This window comes from Boleophthalmus pectinirostris, unplaced genomic scaffold, assembly GCF_026225935.1.
Source record: "Boleophthalmus pectinirostris isolate CB_2022bp ecotype Guang Dong unplaced genomic scaffold, ASM2622593v1 HiC_scaffold_23, whole genome shotgun sequence".
In the NCBI taxonomy this organism is placed as follows: domain Eukaryota; kingdom Metazoa; phylum Chordata; class Actinopteri; order Gobiiformes; family Gobiidae; genus Boleophthalmus; species Boleophthalmus pectinirostris.
Window position 1 is genome coordinate 32,205,857 of NW_026571207.1, and position 19,898 is coordinate 32,225,754.

Consider the following 19,898-nt stretch of genomic DNA (forward strand, 5'->3'; position numbering starts at 1 on the left):
CAGAAAAAAAAAAAAAAAAAAGAAAATTACATTATTTATTATTACATTTTGTTATGCATTAAAATATTTTGATATCATTACTAAAATGTTTTCTATTTTATTTGCAGCTAAGAACTTCTTCCGAGTCTCGAGTAAAGTGGGAGGACAGAGCCACTGTTTTCAGGCCAGTGACGCCTTCAACAAACAACAATGGATCAACTGCATCCGACAGGCCAAAGCCACGCCCCCTTCTACGTCTGCCCCGCCCCCTTCAACGACTATCCCACCCCCTTCAACATCTGCCCTGCCCCCTTCTATAACCACTCCACCCCCAGGACTGGCCCAAGACGAGCCCGGGGACCAGGGGTTGGACAGGACACTGCCCGACATCACCCACGTCAATGGACAAGATTTGGAAAAAGAACATGCTAAAGAAATGGAGGTAGAGGAGGACATAGGGGTTGAATTAGATAGGACGAGTGTAACTGAAGAAAGACTTGCGGAGAATGGAGAGGAAGAGAAAAGTTCTGTTGAGATTTCCACAGATGAACAAAACAAAATGATGGAAAACCGGGATGTAAACAGAGCGGAGATGGACTCTATACAAGAAACAGAGGAAGCAATGCAAGTGGAGTCATGACAAAAAAATAAAAAAAGACATAAGGTTAGTCTCACGTGACAACACAACAGTCAAGAGGCCCTATAGTTTAAAGGTGCACTGGGAAACTTTTGTGGTGGAGGGTTTACCACTTGCTCACATGCTCGTCTCCATGGAGATCATAATCCTTTGCCTTGAATGTTCCACAGTATGACATATGCTTAATGCTAAAAGTTACACAATGCACCTTTAAACTGAGCTGGAGGACAGGTCAGAACAATATGGTGGGATTTGCTCTTTAAGTGTCAGATTGCAGATTTGTTAACCAGGTTTATGGTGAATATCTCTGTAATTACTGGGCCTATCCCCGTGAAACAAAAACTGGCAGAGTCCAACGTCTTCTCAGTCAGTATAAATTAACAAAAGTGAAACTGGTTCCATTATTCAACTCCAAAAACGCGACTGTTCTCAGTTGAAAAGACGTTAAGCCATAGGATCAATAAGAGTTTGTAAAGCTAAGCCCTAACAAATAATCAGGATCAACATCAGTGATTCATAAGTTTGGAGATTTCTTTCTAAAGCAGTAAGTCTCCCATAGAGTTAAATAAGCCCCTGCCCACCATCTTGAAGTTTACTAAGTCTACTATTGATGAATATTCCAGGCAAAGCAGAAAAATATCCATGGCGACAAGCTTGTGAAGTACCTTCTAACAGAAAGGTTACATAGTGCATCTTTAAGTAGGACTGAACAAGATGAGAGAAAAATTCAGTATTTGACAAATGTGCAAAAATGTACAACAGCCATATTACAAAATGATAATTCTATATTCAGAGGTAGACCTAGTTTAAAAATCCTACATTACACAAAACTGACTCTTGGAAACTTTAAGCCACGTTATAATGTTGATAAGTCCTCAAAAACATACCCGGAGTTGTGTTTTGTTTCATTCACATTTTTGAGTAATCCTGCATTATTTTTCTACATCTCCAAAGTTCAAAATGCTTTGTTCCACTCTGTGATGTCATGAAGCAGTTGTTTTCAAGTTAATAGCTACATTTTACCTTTAGTTCAGTAGAAATTGACAATTCCAGGGCTGAAATTATCCAAGTGATTCTACTGAAGGTGTATGGAGCTACTCCTCATAGTAAAATTGATTGTCTGAACGTAACATCCGATTTATAGAGGTTCAGTAAATGAGAGGACAAAACAAATAATGCACAAAATCTGGTATATTGTAACATTTTAAAAGAAGTTAAAAAAAAAACACACTTTCCATTTACTGTTATCATAAAGCTTTTGTCACTTGTAGACTTACAGTGGGAAGAGCAACTAAACCTTTTACTCAGATAAATGTACTGTTACACTGTCAAATTACTTGATGCATTTGAGTAATGTACTACCAACTCTTTGCATATTACATTAAGTTAATACAAGAATGTATGTATAAAAGTATTTTATTACACATTTACATCATTTCATGTCATTTCATTGTTCTTCATGATAAAAGACAGTTCAAAGTTGAGTTAATTTAATTCAAAAGCGGTTATTACTGTACACTGTAATGTAATGATGTAATCTGAAAAAGTTGTGTGTATGTCTCCTGTAAAAAAGTGCAATATTTTAGATGACTGTAAATCAGATAGGTAGGTTTTATGTACATATAATGCTTATAAAGTTAAAATGAGCAAATGTTTGAAATAAAATGCTGTCCTTTACTTCTTCAGTCTTTTGTCTAGGTTTAATCACATTTAAAGATTCATTATGTAACTTTTCTGGTGGAGGGTCCGTCACCTGCTTGTTTCTATTGAGATGTAATTTTTCTGTCTGGAATATTCCACATTATGACATTAAACAACTCTACCTTACATTTATTCAATTACAGTGGTTTTATTGCTCAGGCAATCTGACTGTTGCCTCTCCACAGATCTGACCAGTAACTTGGTCTGGTTTGGTCTCCATGGAGATACAAAGGTTTGATGAGACGCTGTGAAACATTCCAGACAAAACAATAACATCTCCATGGAGAAAAGCCTTTAACGGACAAGCCAATAGAAACGTTACACAATGCGCCTTTAAGTAAAATTGTCCAGTCTGGTTTAGATCCTGATTTGAGTGTTTTGGCTCCCTCTAGTGGCTCAATACATATAGTCATTAATACAAAATAATTAAGTAGTGTATTGTAATGTATTATGGGGTAATTCCTTAAATGTTCACAGTGTAACTTTTCTAGTAAGAAGCTGTGTTACCGTCTTGTCTCCATGGAGATGTAGATGTTATTTCTTTACTCAAAATGTTCAACAGTATGGCATTAAGCCAATTTTCTTGCAATTACTGTATTTATTGCGCAACAAACCTGGAAAAACATGATCTGGGCTGTAACTTGGCCTGGGTGCGTCACTGGGTGAGATAGACAGGTTTAATACCATACTGTGGAACATTCATGGCAACGAAAAAACATCTCCATAAAAAGTGGCCGTTACTCTACGAGAAGTTACATAGTGCCCCTTTAAAATCAAGATAATGAAAAAGCTGAGACCATATGATCCAGTGTCATGCAAATCTATTTCTGCTACTACAACAGAGTAAGTAAGTACAGAACATTTCCCTTTATTTAACATCCCCATGATGACAGTGTTCAATTCTATTCAACAATATCAACGCAGCTTTACTGATTCAAAAACCTTCGGCTGGGGCTGCGCAGTCAATCGAAATATAAAGAGATCAAGATTCAATCATGTTTATTCGTCAGTGATATGGTGGAGGTTGGGTTTTCAATCTATAAGTCCACAGCCAATCCTCTGTCAGTACAAAAATGTGGTTTGGAGCAGATGGAAGACTTTGGATGAAGAAATTTGAATATTTTTTGTGTGAAATGGAACTGCAGTTAAACGTCTGTATTGTTTATGCTAACAAAATCAATGAACCTCAACAGTGAACGCACACTCCGTAGTTCTGGAAGTCAATTTCTAATTATTATAGATTTTCCAAAAATATATATATTAAAAGATTGAAAGTTTGCACAAGGCTGATCAGATATGTGGCAACTAATGACCACAAGGTCTGTAATATTATTTATACCACGATCAGTGAGAATTCAGAAGTCTAACAGCCATGCGTTAATACTGCATAACGCACTAGTCCAGCAAAAGACAAATCACTGTTCCATATCACTGCTCTGCAGCCACCACCATGACATCACCATAGCAACAGGTCAACAAATGCTCAAGTGCTGAGGGTTGAATGTAGTAACTAGCAAAATTTAAAATATTGTAATAACTGATATTTTGGACATTTACATACAGGAAACAGACTTTTCACATTCACAAGTGACACATTTCTGTTTGCAGCCGTGGTAGAAACACATTATACAACTTGGAGCTGTGCGTTATGCAGTTTTAACGCACTGCTCCTTGTCGTTTAATGCTCAACTGCTCGGAGTAGAATGTAGGGACTAGCTTCCAATTCCATGACTCCTTTTTGTTTAATGTTTACTTAAAACTGTTTCAGAAACTTTACCATCAAATCTTGCATGTTAAACATGCCTTTTTTCTTAAAACAACCTGTAATGGATTTTATCATGGTTAGCCTCCACTGTGCCTTTGAATTCTTTACTTAAAATTTACTTCTGGAACCAGAGTGGGCAGTCACTGTCCATACAACCATTTTAAAGGTGCATGGTGTAACTTTTCTGGTGGATGGTCTGCCAACTGCTTTTTTCCACGGAAATGTCTTTACTTCACTACAGCACGGCATTAAATGTATCAATTTTCAAAGACATAAACAAGTGGCGCTACAAGACCAAGTTACTGGTCAGATTTGTGGAGAAGCGACTATGCTGACAGTGAGAATGCCACTGGACTGGGGAGGCTCACAAAATCTATACTGGGCAATTGTTAGCGAACGCTCTTCCTGAAAAGTTGCATAGTGCACCTACAATTTTGTTTTGAGAAAGACTAAATAAAATCTAATGGGAAAGAACCAAGTTTGATTCAAGAACCGTAGGTTGGGCTGGGCGAATATTGATCAAAATCCAGGTGCTCATTCAACCTCATCAGTTTAACCACACACGAGTGCATCCTCATATGAACAGTAAATGCTTGAACTGTATCCTCTTTAGTTTGACAAATACGACACTGAAATCCCCTTTTATTTTTGTGACTCCTCATGTGCCAGATGAAACTCTTCTTCTTATTGAACCCAAGTCCGCATTCTTTACAGATAAACGGTTTTGTGGCGTTTTTCGTTGAATATTTGTCCCTGTCCTCCTCTGTGTGCGAAGCGATGTGTCTCTTAACATTGGCGTTCCTTGTGAATCTTTGGTAACAGATCGGACAGCTGAAAGGTTTCTCACCCGTGTGCGTTCTGACATGAAATCTCAGATTACTTGGATGTTTGAACCTTTTCTTGCACAGCGTACACTTGTAAGGTCTCTCCCCGGTGTGGATTCTCACATGAGAGTTATAGATCGACTGTTTTGAGAACCTTCTGTTACAGATCTCGCAGCAAAATGGCCGATCGACGTTGTGGATTTCCATGTGACGTTCCAACCACTCTTTTTCGGCAAAGTTGAGTTGACACTCTTTGCATGAAAACGGTCGAGGTTTCACCCTTCTGTGATACTGCAAATGAGCTCTAAATCTCTTCCCGGACTGGATTACTTTTTGACATAGCGGACAACTGATGCTATGCGTGTCTGGATCTGAAGAACTACTTTGAGTTGTCTCTCCCTCCGTCTGTATCTGTGTGTGTGTTTGCATGTGTCTCATATAGTCACTTTCAGAGGCATAGCAATTTTCACAAATCGAACACCTGAATGGTTTTGATGTTAAAAATGTGCCATCAGAGTTCATATCTGTATTTACATCGGCATTGTCCACTGCATTCAGGTGCTCAGTTTGAACCTCAGCTGGTCTGCTAAAATGCTTTCTACAGTGTATGTCATAAGTGTGTCTTGAATTAAACCCTCTTTTACAAACAGAACAATAAAATGCTCTTTGAACCTTGTGAGTCCTCTCGTGGTATGACAGACTCAGCTTCTTGGAAAACTCTGCTCCACAGACCCTGCAGCTAAAGGGTTTTGAACTTTCCTTGGGTTGCATGATTTCACCATCGTTTTTGTGCGTGGCAAAATGTCGACGCGCGTTATTATTCGTAAATGTTTTGTGGCAAACTGGACACGTGAATAGTTTTGGGTTTCTGGACTCTTTTTCGTGTGTGGACAAATGCAGTTTTAGGTTAGTGGCTCTTAAGAAGGTTTTGTAGCATACCGGACAGCTGAAAGGTTTGACTCCTGTGTGCATTTTCTTGTGCCAGTATAAATTGGCTCTGTGCTTAAAGCCTTTGTCACAGACTGTGCATTTGTAAGGGCGTTCTTCAGTGTGACTCCTCATGTGGGACCTTAACGTGTCTCTGGAGGTGAACCTTTTATTACAGAAGCTGCAGCAGTGTGGCCTGTGTGCACTATGAATCTCCATGTGCTGAACCAACCAATGTTCGTCTCTAAACCTGGCCCCACACTCTTCACACTTAAAAGGCATAGTTTGTACGTTCTTTGCATGGCGACTGATATGATATGAAAGATTTTTTTGGCTTGAAAATACTTTGTTACATAATGTACAGCCGAAACCTTGTTTTTTTGGATAATTTTGAATGATTCTTGATTTTGGTCTGTAATTTAAGCTGGATGTCCCTCTCATCTGGCTCTTTGAAAGTGAAGGATGACTCTTCATGTGTTTATTTAGATTTGTTTTTGAAGTAAATTTGTGTTCACAAACTGAGCAACTGAATGGTTTTTCTCCTGTATGTGTTCTTATGTGATTGTCCAAATTATATTTTCGATCAAATTTCTTTTCACAATAAGGGCACACATGTGGTCCTTTAACGTATTTCTTTCGCTTAACGTCAGGTGTAATGGGAATACTATCTGTAGGTGACTCCGCAGATTCAGAATCGTCATTCCAATCTTCAGAATTGTCTGTTTCCGAAGAGTCCTCCTCCTGTTTTCGATCCTGCTCATGATTTGTGAAATGTGTCTGAGGATCTAAGCTGAAGACAGGTTCATCAGTTTCTTCAACTTTGCCATCGTCTCCAATTTTCACAGCAACAATAGTGAACGGATAATCCTCCTCCTCTGGTTTGATGAAACCTCCTTCGTCTTTAATGACAAAATCACCTTCTGCATTTTCATCAATAATGACAAAATCTGTAAGAAAGAAAAGAAAAACGTAAGCTGTGAACTGACACAATTATTGTTGATAGTTGTGAAGGCAGGAGCTCAGGGTGCTGTTAGAATTTACAGATTTTTTTATACCTATTTCAAGTCTGTTTTCATAGATTTTTCTTATTTTCATATGCTCAAATATTATACTCTTATGTATAAGCATATATGCAATCCAAGTTTAAGAGTTCTAACATGTAATCATGACTATATGTTTCTTTAATGTAACACACCTTGTGAAGTGTAATCAGTATTGTAAAGTCCCATGTACGTACTGAAACCTAAGGTTTGCAAATATGTCATTTAAGCCTCATGTTTACGTAAGGGTCATATAACCACAGGTGTAAAGACCTTTACAGCTGATCCTATGTTATGATAGGCCATATAATGGAAAGATAAACGTGAAAGCAAACTGTCACAGTATCAAGGGGGACATTATGGGCAGGATGAGGTTTGATCTGAAGCCTAAGACAAAAGGTCAAATAGACAATAGATAAAACATGCTTAATGTTTAATGAAGAAATGAGGACATGGGGACATGTCTTCTGATTGCCACGCCACCAAACCAGGACCTCAGTGATTATAAAAGACCAGCTCCACATCAATCCAGTTTTCAGACTCACCTCCTTGAACTCACTTTGTTACCAGCACCTGCTAAGACACTGCCACCCACATGCTTTGCTTTGCCTAAGACACAGGGACCTTGGGGTTGTAAGATTGAGCGCTTTGGTTCGTCTCAGGGACAGAGGTGCCAGACCTTGGTTATTTGATGTTGATGTTTGGAAATGTTCCAAACATCAATGAGGGGGATAAACTCGAAAAACATGGCTTTTTATATACCTTTGATGGCATAGATAAAACCCGATAATGTAACCTTTTTAGATCAGAATTTCAGGGAATTACAACTCAAAATTAATCACACAAGAGACGGACTTCAGGGTTTATTTTTTACATGAGTGCAACGCATGTTTTGGCAAAACTCCCCAAAATAATTAAACCCAGTAAAAGCATCAATATGTAGCTTATACACTCAACTTTCCACATTGAAAAACACTGATTTAATGTTTTATGTACATAATGCAGCCTTGTGTGTAAAATCCCTCAGTCATCCAGGTTGAATCTATGCCAAATTGTATTTCTCCTTTGACATAATGCAACCTTATTATAAGTAATGTGCATGGTGAAAAAATTAAAATATATATTATAGTACAATGACACAGGTTCTACAGATAACAAAAGCCTAGTTGCAAAAACATGTTGGACAAGTTAAGGTTATAATTTGGTGTTTTGATTCTCCAGATGATTATCCAATCAGAAAGCAGAATGAGCTTCACACACGCCTCTCTCATTTGGGTTGCCAGTTCCAACATTAAAACCAGTTTGAAATAATAAACCTAAAATGACTCTCTCTGGCCTGAGTCCCCACTACCGAAATCCAAACAGCTGCAGCTATGCTAATCAGTGCTAGTGCAGCTTCTGCAGCTCAGGGAGGGAATTCCAGAGGTTCTGATCTTACACATGGCCTGTCCATATATTGAGAAGAAAAAAAAAAAACATGTGAGCTCCACTACCTGCAACTTAAGGCACTGGCAACCCACGTTCATCTGTGATAGTAGTTACGTTTTAAAACCAGTAATTGCGCTGAAAAGACGCCTTCAAAATATTGCAATTTGTTTAAAGCCCATGTTAAGCTAGCTGCTAGCTCGTTGTGGGATGGTTTCTCTTTGAGACTGTAGCGTGAGCCTCAAGTCTTACCCATATTTTTGTCTCCTCGGGATCCGTGCACTTTCGAAAATCACACGGAATAAACGGACTGCGGGTGTCTGTTTATTTGATACGTAGAAAAGAAAACTAACAAAGAAATCAGAGACCGTAGCATCATCCCATCGTCTCTGCATCAGAGGGTCCTGCAGCGTCAGAGCGGCTCGGAAACTGCCTGAACTAAACATTCAGGCCGACATGGACTGTGTGTTTAATAATAATATTATTATTACAGTCTATGCAGGCCGCTCACTAACTCCATTCGATTAACACATATAAATGAAATAGGAAAGCGTTCGATTGCCTAAATGTAATTATATTTTAGTTTATTTGGGGGGAATTAACTCTAAAAGACTAAACCGAAGAAATAATGGTTAGATTTTTTTAGGCAAACGTTATGCTCTCTTGCAAGTATTAGTACAGTATTAAACTATGACATAAGTACATCATGAATTTACATTTTGTATAAACTGAAACATTGATTTAAAACATCTTGATAATAGAAACAAATCCATAGAGTCCCTGTTTAAATGTGCTGAAATGAGATGCAATTGCAATATTGTCATTTCACAGTAGCAAGCTTTTTATTTACACATTTATACTGATGATAAATGTGACTGTAGAACATTTTATTCAGTGCAAATCCATGTGATTTAGTAACAGTTTATTAAATAGATACAAACATAGAACAGTTAACTGAGGTTGCATTCAGCGTATTTGCTCCGAGCTTTTTCAGGTCCGATACCGATTTCGATACTGTGGTTTTAAGTATATGCCGATACCCATTATCAACCGATACCCGTGCAGAAAAAAATAGCATTTATTTCCTTTAAACGAAAATAAAATAAGATCACGCTGATCCAAATGTGTTATGTACCTTCTATTTATTCCTCAAGTAACTACAGAACAACTTAGTGTAAATAAAAATCCAACTTTCTGGATCAACTTCGACCAGTAATTGTCTTATTACATCAGTTTATATGTGCAAACCAAAATATCAGCTGAATCGATATTTGGAAGCCTATAACCAATCTAGCAAATTTTTCAGAGTCTTCACCAATATCTTATCCCAGTATCAGATAGGTACATCACTCCCTATACTTCATTTCCAAAACAAGGGACCAAAACGTTATATTAATCAAAAAGAAAACCCAGAGTGAGACAGTGCGTGGGAGTCTTCTTGAAAGGGTTTGGTTAAACAGAAATGTAGTAAGTATTGTCTCCGGTGTTTATTTTTAGTTCAAAACAATGTAAACTAAATTAGTTTAATAAAGTTACATATTGCTAAATAATCACTATGGTGATCAAGCTCACCTCAAAAAATAATACTTAAAAATAAATAAAGATAAAAAAGTGTGCAGTAACAAACTTTACTTCTGGAACCCGAGAGGTAGGTGGGGTTGTTGAGTTCCATAGGAGGGGGTAAGCGAGGAAGTGGTGGTAGTGCGTGTGTTTGTGCGTTTGTGCGTGTGTGTAATTAAAGGCGTCAGGACTTCGATGGCGTCAAACTTGACCCTTCACCTGACATTTCTTCATCTTGAAACCTGAGAGATGCCTCACCTGTGTTTATCCGATTCAATGTACCATTAGCTAATATATACCTGTGTGGTCCTTCAACTAACCGATATTTTTTGGGTTTGATGGGCAAATTGTTCACTGGTGAGTTAATGTTCAAATGGTCTGAACAGTCCGTTTTCGTAGAGTTCAGATTTTTCCCAGATTTCTTGAGGTGTCTTTGTGGACCTAAAGCCAAGCTGAAGGCTGGTTCATCAGTTTCTTGGACCTCTCCATTTTCCCCAATTCTCACTGTGACAACAGTGCACGGCAAGTCCTCTTCTTCTGATTTGATGAACCCTGGTTCCTCTCTGATGGGGACATCCTCTGGTTCATCTTTAATGTGAAATTCTGTAGAAAAACAAACAGATTAATGAGCCTGATAACACTGTACTATACTGCGCTGTACTGTAAACTGTACCATACTGTAAAACTCCCTTTACAACTCTTATTGGTTTAAATATAACACTACAGTTACTTTTCAAAATAATGATCAGAACCAACTTCTTCATAGTGTGGACATGCTAATTTAGTGAATTAATCATTGGATTTATACCATGCCTTTCACTTTACAGTCTGATGTATTATTCATTCACTCCACACTCGGTGGTGGTAAGCTACAGCTTAACTGGGACACAGCTGCCCTGGGGCAGATTGACAGAAGCAAGGTTGCCAATCTGCTCCACTGGTTCCTCTGACTACCACCATCTTCAAACTAGGCAATGTTGCTGTGTCTTGCCTAAGAAGACACTTCAGCCCTGCTAAGCTTCTTAAATCTGATGGAATCAGGCTTTGGCATGCTGGTATGGTTACGAATACTCTCCTAACCATTTGAAAACTCAGAATGTATTAATTTTGGCAGTGCATGGCTTTTAAATTTTTCAAATAGTTTTACATTGGATCTGGCAAATGAAAATATGGGACACATTCAGCTTTATGAGCTCAAAAGCTAAAACAAATTTGGGCCTGATTTGCATTTTGATGGGAGACCATTGGGTATTCCAGGTGCCATAGTGGGCTGTCAGAGGTTCAAGTACATAATGGTGTAAGAGTGGGTAGTGTTGTGTTGTGATCCCGTCAGATCTCAGAAGCTCAGCAGGCCTAGGCTTGGTTAGTACTTGGATGGGAGACCACTGGAAAAATCAGATACCAGGGGGGCGCCAGTCGCAAAACTGTTGTTGTGTCCTTAGGCAAGGCACTTCACCCACCTTGCCTAATATGAAAGTGGTGTGTGCGTGAGTGATGGTGGTGGTGGTTGGAGGGGCTGATGGCGCAAATTGGCAGCCACGCTTCCATCAGTCTGCCCCAGGGCAGCTCTGGCTCCAATAATAGATTACCAACACTGGGTATGGAGTGAATGAATAATGCTCTGTAATGTGTCATTGTGACATACATCTGTGGAAAAGTAACCACCATCACTGGATTGTGGTGATTTTAACTAGCTCCAGGGTTTTCTCTAAAGCTGTTTTATTTATTTTTTATTTAATAAGCAAAGCCTGCTCTCCTCTAGAGATAATGTTTAGGAAATTATTATTACCATGATAAATCCAGGCTTAATGAATTAATTTTAAAACTAAACTTTTTACTTAAGGTTATGTCCCACCTTCAGCACTGTCAGTCTCTTCTGAAGACACCTCTCTGAGTTTGGAATTTGGTTTGGTGTAGTCTACGCTGGGACCATCATCCACCTGCAAATATACTCATTTAAAACCTTAAAATGATATTACTTTACATAATATTTTTTTATTTTGTAGTTATTCCATATATTAATGTATATAGTGTTTATGTTTGTATGGTATATTTATGACTTATGATCTACACTGTACTCGACTCTCATGTCAAACACACTATACTACACACTAAACTAGACTACATTACAAAAATATTTACATGTTGAAACATTTAAAATTGTCGATCTGTTATTTACTTGTTTCATTTGAAAAACTCACTTTGACTCCTTTTATGGCCATCATCTTTTTGATCTTCCTCCTCATAGCTGAAACACACAAACACATCACTTCAGAAAATCATCAGGTTTCAATGCTCTGTTCCCTTCAATTTTCAGTTTTCAGGCCCCTCAGATGAATTCAAACTACAATCAAAACTCTTCATCTTTGGTCCCAAATCACCCCTTCTCTTCTTCACTTTCTACATACACAGCCACAATCTTCTCTCACATTAGAAACCTTGGATTTGGGTTTATACATATTTCAGTTTAAAGTTTAGCTATTATTACATACTTTGTTTTAATATTTCATAGGATATCTGTGTTTTATTTTCAACAAGTGAATTTCTCCCCTTGTTAATTTCCTTTCACACTTTTATAAAAGAGTCAGGAGCCTGTTTTTATTCCTCAGACCATTTAAGATGGTTTATCATTATCAAGTACACCTCTAACATGTGACTATCAAAGTTTGTTCAGTAACCCTTGATACAGATAGACCCCACTCGGCCTTAATCACTTCCTTGTGCTTAGACCTGTTCAGAGCAGGAAAAGAGGGGTGGGGCCTGTCTCTTCCGCTTGCAGACCACAGCCTGTAAAATGTGAAACTAACACAGTCACTCACACTGAGTTGAGAAAATGGCACAGAAAGCTCTATATGAGGAAACCATCACATGTTCCATCTGTTTGGAAATAATGAAGGATCCGGTGACTATCCCCTGCGGACACAGCTACTGCAGGGACTGTATCCAAACTCACTGGGACCAGAAGCAAAGGTACAGTTGTCCACAATGCAGAGAGTGTTTTGTCCTCAGGCCTATCCTTGTCAAGAGCACAGTGTTAGCTAATATAGTGGAGGAGCTGAAGAAGGCAAGGTTAACAGAGCCCCCTGCTCATCACTGCTACGCTGTTCCTGGAGATGTGAGTTGTGATGTGTGCACTGGGAGGAAGCTGAAGGCTGTCAGCTCCTGTCTGCAGTGTGTGGTCTCTTATTGTGAGACTCACCTCCAGCCTCATCGTGATGTGGAAGTACTACAGAAACACCAGCTGGTTGCACCCTCTGACAAACTCCAGGAAAACCTCTGCTCTCTACATAACGAGGTGAAGAAGTTGTTCTGCTGCACAGATCAGCAGCTCATCTGCTCACTCTGCTCTGTGGATCAGCATAAGGGCCATGAGACAGTGTCCAGTGCAGTAGAGAGGGACCAGAGGCAGACACAGCTCAAGTCTCTGCTACTCCAGAGCCTCCAGGACAAAGAGACAGACCTGAAGAAGCTTCAACAGGATGCCCAGGACATCAGCCACTCTGCCCAGACGGCGCTGCAGCAAAGTGGGGATATGTTCACTCACATGGTCCTTCTCCTGGAGGAAAGACGATCTGAAGTGGAGCAGCAAATCGAGTCTGAGCACAAAACCAAACTGAGTCAAGTCCAAGACCTCCAAGACCAAGTGCAGCGGGTCATCTATGAGCTGAAGAGGACCATTTCTGAGGTGGACACACTGTCCCTGACTCCAGATCACAACCAGTTTATACTGCGCTGTCCCGCACTGTCTACACTCACAACATGGACAGAGTCCATGGTCCAGACCGAAATAAGGGGGGACTATGAGGATATGATGAGAGCTGTCTCAGTTCTCAGAGACAAACTGCAGTTCACTCTGAGAGAGTTTAAACTGCCTGAATTGGAGCCATGCACCAGAGAGCACTTCATCCGTTATGCACAAGGCATTACAATGGACCCCAAAACTGCTCACGCAAAACTGTCTCTATCTGATCAAAACAGAACAGTCACACATGTGGATAAAGATCTCGGATATCCTGATGACCCGGAGAGGTTTGGTAGGTGGTGCCAGGTCATGAGCAGAGAGAGTCTGACAGGCCGATGTTACTGGGAGGTGGAGTGGAGCGCAGACTGTGGTGTTCGTATAGCAGTGTCCTACAGAGACATTAAGAGGCAAGGGAACTTCACTGAATGTGTATTTGGGAACAATGATAAATCCTGGGCCTTATACTGCGAGAAAGGCAGATACTTGTTTTGGTTCCACCATGTCAAGTCTATGGTCTCAGGTCCATTTTCCTCCAGAATCGGGGTTTACCTGGACCACAGCGCTGGGACTCTTTCCTTTTATAGTGTTAACGGTCAGAGCATGAGCCTCCTCCACAGAGTCCACACAACCTTCACGCAGCCTCTGTTCGCTGGACTCCGATTTAATAAATCTGGAGACACTGCCCATTTCATTAAACTCAAATGAAATGTTTTTGTCTGTTCTGCTAATGTTTGAGGTATGTAGACAATGAGTGTTTTTGGAGATTAATTAAAAATGTAAATATTATGTTTTATTATTATTATGTAAGTTAATTTTATCATGTTTTTAATAGTAATAATCATTCAACAACAACCACTTCTAATGTTAACACAATATAATATTATAAACTGAGGAGGACTATCGATAGTATTTGCTTAGATTCCAGTGTTTTGATCGAGTTCCTCTGACATGACTCACCTGATCAGACTTTTAAAGTATTAGAACATTCCCTGTCATAGAAAACATAATCAAAACTAAACTATAGTAGGAATGGCAAAAGGAGGAATTCAGTGTGTCAGCTGGATAAAAAGTTTATTTGGTCAAATATGTTTTGCAGCTCATCCAAGCTGCTTCTTTAGCTCTGGTCAATAGAAGGAGAGTTCAGTATGTTGTATGCCGCTATGTCTGGAATGTTTCACAGTATGGTATTAGCTCGGAGCAGAGCCACTGCTTCTCCAAGTAGCCAACTAAGGTGGATCGGGCATCTGTTTCGGATGCCTCCTGGGTGCCTTCCTCTGTGTTCTGGGCATGTCCCACAGGAAGGAGGCTCCGGGGAAGACCCAAGACACGCTGGAGGGACTTTGTCTCTCGGCTGGCCTGGGAATGAGCTGGAGGATGTGTCTGGGATGAAGGGTTAGGAAGTCTCAGAGTCCCTGCTTAGACTGCTGCCCCCATGATCCGGCCCCGGATAAGCGGAAGAAAATGGATGGATGGACGGTATTAAACATCTCTTTATGAAGACCAAACCAGATCAAGTTACAGCTCAGATCTGTGGAGAGGCTACTCACAGTCAGAATGCTTGTTTGTCTCTTTATTTTTGAGCTGTAAAACCGCTTGTAATTGAATAAATATAAGGCAGAGCTGTTTAATGTCATACTGTGGAACATTCCAGGCAGAGCAATGACATACCCATAGAAACAGGCAGAGGATGAACCCACAAGCAAAAAGTTACATAGTGCACCTTTAAACTGTTGGGATTTTTTTTCCTCACCTTTATTTAAGCGCCGGTCAAAGGACAACATTTTGTAAACTCTAAAAGCGTTGGAGCCCCTCTTTATGGTCTTGTTCTTAACCTCCACGATGTCCGGTAAACTGTTCAGAGCGCAGCGGAAATTACTCTTCCACACTCTTGGGTTGGGACGCTCCTCTCCGGGATGATATTTACCTGGACAATAGAAAAAAACAACACAGGGACCATCATGGATACATTTTACAGGAGGTAAATGAAATGTTTTGGAACAGTTAAAGTAATGATGATTTGATGATTTTCAAAATTTTACTTTATTTGGTGGGGTAATACTTGTGTAAATAAATAAATAAATAATAATAAATAAATTATAGTTCCACACCAAGCAAGAAGTAATTTGCCAAGAAAAGTTGTAAAATATATTGAAAAATTAAACAGGAAGTGCAGAGTTCTATTTTAGAGCGTCCATAAAATTCAACAAAACAAAGACAATTCTTTACACTTTAAAGGTGCACTGTGTAACTTTTCAGTTGAGGGTCCATCACCTTCTTGTTTCTATGGATACGTCATTTCTCTGCTTAGAATGTTTCACAATATGACATTTAACAGCTCTAGCTTACATTTATTCAATTACAGGTGGTTTTATAGCTCAAAAATACCTAGAAAAACTGCATTCTGATTGTGAGTGGGGTTGCCTCTCCACAGATCTGACCTGTAACTTGGTCTGGTTTGGTTTCCATAAAGATAGAAAGTTTTAATGCATTGCTGTGAAACATTTCAGACAACATAATAACATCTCCATGGAAACAAGCATTTGACAGACACCCCACCAGAAAAGTTACACAATGCACCTTTAAGAAATGGAATTGACATGTATGTTTTGTTTAAGTTGTTGTTGTTGTTGTTGTAGTAGTAGTAATTAACCTGTATTAGCCTAGTTCGAAATGCTGTGTATAGAATCATACCAGTGTGAATGGCCCATCTCATGAACAGGAGAGTGTCTTTCTCCAAATCCCAGTGTTGGTGAGAACCATGAAGCCACGGGATCTGGAATATTCGCTCCTCCTAAAAAAATAACAATAAAAAAACTGAAAGTGAATGGTTAAACAATTTTTTCTGTTGACATTTCTAAAATACATATTTAATCAGCTAAAGATACAAATATGTGAACTAAAATCTTCCAGATTTATAAATAAAGTGCACAATTCATTAAAATCAAAAATATTTGACATTTTGATTTAATAATGTAGGTGTCATTATTATAAAACTTCTTTTGGCAAGCATTTGAGTGTGTGAATAGACCAGATAATGACTTGTTGTTGTTGTTGTTGTTAAAATAGTCTATGATTATTTTTATTAGACAAGTTCTGCTTATTCTGATGAATTGTTGTAGTCCTACATAGAATTGAGAAAAATGTGTTACTGAACCCTACAAATCTAGTAAAATCTATTGGTTTTGTTTATACCGACTTTATTGACCCATTTAAGTCCAGGTATTTCACAAGAGTTGATCTGCTCTTCCAGCCATGGCCTCAACCGCAATCGGTCCACTGGCATGGTGTCCTGGACAGAAACAAAACAGTAACACATAACATAAACCAAATTTTATTTAACAGATGCACATGGGCTAGAGTGGTGCAGATGATTCAATTTTTATTTGAAATAGTCAATGACATGTTTATATCAAGAGAAAAAGTCCAAAAGTCAATCCTCTGTCAGTAAAATCATGTGCTTTAGAGCAGAGTTTAGACTTCGGAGGGGTCATTTTCTTGTGTTAAGTGGATCTGATTGTCATTTAATCAGATCATTACTATCATTACTCATTTAATTTATACAAAATAAAATATTTAAATTGTGACTGGCCAATAGGGGGAAAATAACAATGGTGATACAGCTTTTGTCCTAACTAAGACTGTGATAATTAAGTTCTCTTATGTTAATTATTTATTACTAACTAGAACGCCGTTACCTCATCAAAAACATACCCGGAGATTTGTTTTATTTCAGTCACACATGTTTGAGTAATTCTTTATTATTAGTCTGTCTACCTCCCCAAAGCTCAAAATGCTCTATTCCAACTTGTGATGTCATGAAGCGGTAGTTTTTAAGTTACTCCTGCTATTGGTTAACTTCCTACTTTTTAACTTTAGTATGAGTGGCAAGCCCAGGGCTGAAATTATCCAAATTATTCTAGTATGGTGTATGGAGTTTAAAACCCCACCAGTTCCACATGCTACAACAGTGTTTTTCTGTTTGAGAGAACTCAGCCTAAATGTGCAGAATGTGTATATTAAACATGTATGAACACAACTCCAGGTATGTTTTTGATGAAGAAACATTATAACACAAATCAGAACATAGTATAATAAGAGCCCCTTAATTACAAACCCGGTTGGTTAATTAGTGGCATGAAAGTATGAATTACAAACCGTTACATATAAGGATGTCATGCTAAGTTGAACTGTGCCTGTCTCCTCCATTGTTGTGTCACTATTCTCCGTTGTGCTGTCACTGTCACCATCAGTAGCTGCAGATGATGTGTCCAGCAACATGACCCCTTTTCTCTCTTTTCTGCGGTTACTGGAGCAGTTTTCACTAGTTTCTCCCAGGTTTCCAGACTCTACGAGTGGAAATATTGTAGGCACAGCTCCACTTTTCAGCCTTCTTTTATATGAAGCGCCTGTGAGCTCTTTGAGGAGCCGTTGACGACATGAATCTTCAAATGAGTCCTCGGTGAAATGGCGGGAGCACAGGCGTGGGTCTTTAGGCAGACGTTCTCTTCCACACGCACTTTCCCAAACTTTTCTCAATGCCCCATCACGAGGAAAAATGTGCAGGCTCACATCGCTTCCTTTGTTCCCTTTCGACTGGAAATTGCACCCTATAGCCGCACAGTGTGGCATTTTTACTTAGTGTTGGTGAAAACTTTAGCTGTATGCTAATTTGCGTTGCCCACCGCTCACGACTCGACTGCAACCATTTCACGTCATAATCCCAGAATGCATTGCACACGTTCAAACAACAGCTAAAACATGGCGACCCTAATTTATAGAAAATGTAGCAAACATCAACATGCACCACAATCAGAAGATAAACTAATCCCAACCATCGGGGTATACTACAAAGCATGTAGGGTGCCTAAACTTGAGTCATTAAACCCTGGATTTCCTGTATCAGTTTTCAGCGTGGTCACATCACTATAGTAACAAAGGCAGAGAGCTAACTTGGTCTGGATCAAGAGTCGCAATGTCGAGTTTATGCTTCGATTAGGTCTACCCACAAATTGCACGTTATTTACCACGATATACTTTAAGTGTTTGTGCAGTGGTTATACAGTGCTGTAAACCTTCTCAAATACATAATCACTTAGAAATATGAGCGGTTAGGTGGAGGTTTGGACTCACCGATGCTCAAAGGTGCAGCTTTCGCCAGAGAGCGGCGCACTTCCACAGCTCTTCGGATGAAGTATAAATACAGCTAGAGGACCCTTGAATACTGTTGTCGCGGTTTGCTTTTCTTTCCCATGTTCCAAGCAACGTTTTCTAAAAACCCAAACTCCTCATAAGAAGGCATTTAAAGGGTGGTTTCTGAAGATATGCCAATTTTGTCTGTTTCAGTGCCTTGTACGATAACCACGTGAGACTAAACCAACCAAAACAATCCATGTGCTAACATTTTAGCCTCAATGCTAAACGGGTCCTGCAACAGCTTTCTAAAGAAACTGCCTGAATAAAAATTTTAAACTATAAAAAATATAATAATAATAATAATAATAATAATAATAATAATAATAATAATAATAATAATAAAATACAAACATTATATCAGATTTCGTTTATTAATAGCCATTTCCAAATATAACTGAATAGTGAATTATAAAAAAGTGTGTTGTTATTATTATTATTATTATTATTATTATTATTATTATTATTATTATTATTATTATTATTATTATTATTAATTGTTATATTGGTGCTAATTTGAGACTTTGTATAATAATATCCAGAAAGTCTCAAATTAGCAACAATATTAAAATAAATAAATAATAAATAAATAAATAAATAAACCCAAACTTTTTATAATTCACTATTCAGTTATATTTTGGAATATTAATCTATTGTAATTATAATAGCACGTTACCATAGAGACAGGATAGTTACCTTTTTAAAATGTCATAGGCATAAAAATACAATAATAGCTAGAAAACATTAATTAGGCGGCATTTTTTTTTCTTTATTTTTTTTCATAAAATGTTTTCTGTCATATTTTATCATTTCTTTGTCTTGACTTTAAGCATTTGGTTTTTGCTACTGTATTTTCCAATCCACTTGAGGGCGGTAACGTTACAGCAGTAGGTAAGTTTGTACCCGCCGCAGTCTGGACCATTAAAGAAGACAGTCTCACACGGAAGAGCCACTGCAGGCATGATGTTTTCCTCTAGATGATGTTTTTGTGTCTTTTTTATGCATTTCACCGGGAGTTAGAACCAGCGGTGAACCTACGGGCCGCGTAATTGCACGGGAAGAATCCGGGGAACAGTGCGTCTTGGTCGGTCTGTGCAGTCAACGGGCG

The 19,898-nt window shown here is 38.7% G+C and overlaps 4 protein-coding genes across 11 annotated transcripts in view; 2 read left to right on the forward strand and 2 right to left on the reverse strand.

Annotated features, from left to right (window-relative positions):
• The window catches only part of arhgef3 (Rho guanine nucleotide exchange factor (GEF) 3), a 33,334-nt gene extending 31,041 nt beyond the window's left edge, over positions 1-2,293 (forward strand). For all 3 annotated transcript variants that reach the window (XM_055159334.1, XM_055159335.1, XM_055159336.1), the window contains one exon: positions 108-2,293. In XM_055159334.1, the coding sequence (XP_055015309.1) occupies positions 108-619 (512 nt within the window). In that variant the 3' untranslated portion in view covers positions 620-2,293. The remainder of the gene's footprint in view (positions 1-107) is intronic.
• An 828-nt stretch (positions 2,294-3,121) lies between these two features.
• LOC129410660 (zinc finger protein Xfin-like) lies at positions 3,122-8,698 on the reverse strand. Its single transcript, XM_055159333.1, has 2 exons — positions 8,551-8,698; positions 3,122-6,780 (listed from the first exon to the last, which is right to left on the reverse strand). Exons 1-2 carry the CDS (start codon positions 8,552-8,554, stop codon positions 4,568-4,570), a joined length of 2,217 nt encoding a protein of 738 aa, XP_055015308.1. The 5' UTR covers positions 8,555-8,698; the 3' UTR covers positions 3,122-4,567.
• A 725-nt stretch (positions 8,699-9,423) lies between these two features.
• Positions 9,424-19,007, reverse strand: LOC110157731 (interferon regulatory factor 2-like). 6 transcript variants are annotated; one of them, XM_055159434.1, is made up of 8 exons: positions 18,731-19,007; positions 17,756-18,207; positions 16,797-16,889; positions 16,292-16,391; positions 15,351-15,524; positions 12,060-12,106; positions 11,714-11,798; positions 9,424-10,461 (listed from the first exon to the last, which is right to left on the reverse strand). In XM_055159434.1, the coding sequence occupies exons 2-8, from the start codon at positions 17,876-17,878 to the stop codon at positions 10,043-10,045; spliced, it is 1,041 nt and encodes a 346-aa protein (XP_055015409.1). In that variant the 5' UTR covers positions 17,879-18,207; positions 18,731-19,007; the 3' UTR covers positions 9,424-10,042. The 6 variants fall into 6 exon arrangements, with proteins under 6 accessions (XP_055015409.1, XP_055015410.1, XP_020777756.2 ...); XM_055159435.1 differs by lacking the exon at positions 18,731-19,007 and adding an exon at positions 18,283-18,703; XM_020922097.2 differs by lacking the exon at positions 17,756-18,207.
• LOC110157718 (tripartite motif-containing protein 16-like) lies at positions 12,644-14,305 on the forward strand. Its single transcript, XM_020922083.2, has one exon. It carries the CDS (start codon positions 12,692-12,694, stop codon positions 14,303-14,305), a length of 1,614 nt encoding a protein of 537 aa, XP_020777742.2. The 5' UTR covers positions 12,644-12,691.
• Positions 19,008-19,898: the final 891 nt, after the last annotated feature.

Bases quoted from the DNA above. Each gene is read 5' to 3' on its own strand.
- LOC110157731 (XM_055159434.1), bottom strand. From the start codon at position 17,878: ATGTTGCTGGACACATCATCTGCAGCTACTGATGGTGACAGTGACAGC. The intron at 15,525-16,291 runs GTATGATTCTAT...TCTATTGTCCAG, and splicing joins GAGATGGGCCATTCACACTG to GTAAATATCATCCCGGAGAG. The intron at 11,799-12,059 runs GTGAGTTTTTCA...GTATATTTGCAG, and splicing joins TGGCCATAAAAGGAGTCAAA to GTGGATGATGGTCCCAGCGT.
- LOC110157718 (XM_020922083.2), top strand. From the start codon at position 12,692: ATGGCACAGAAAGCTCTATATGAGGAAACCATCACATGTTCCATCTGT.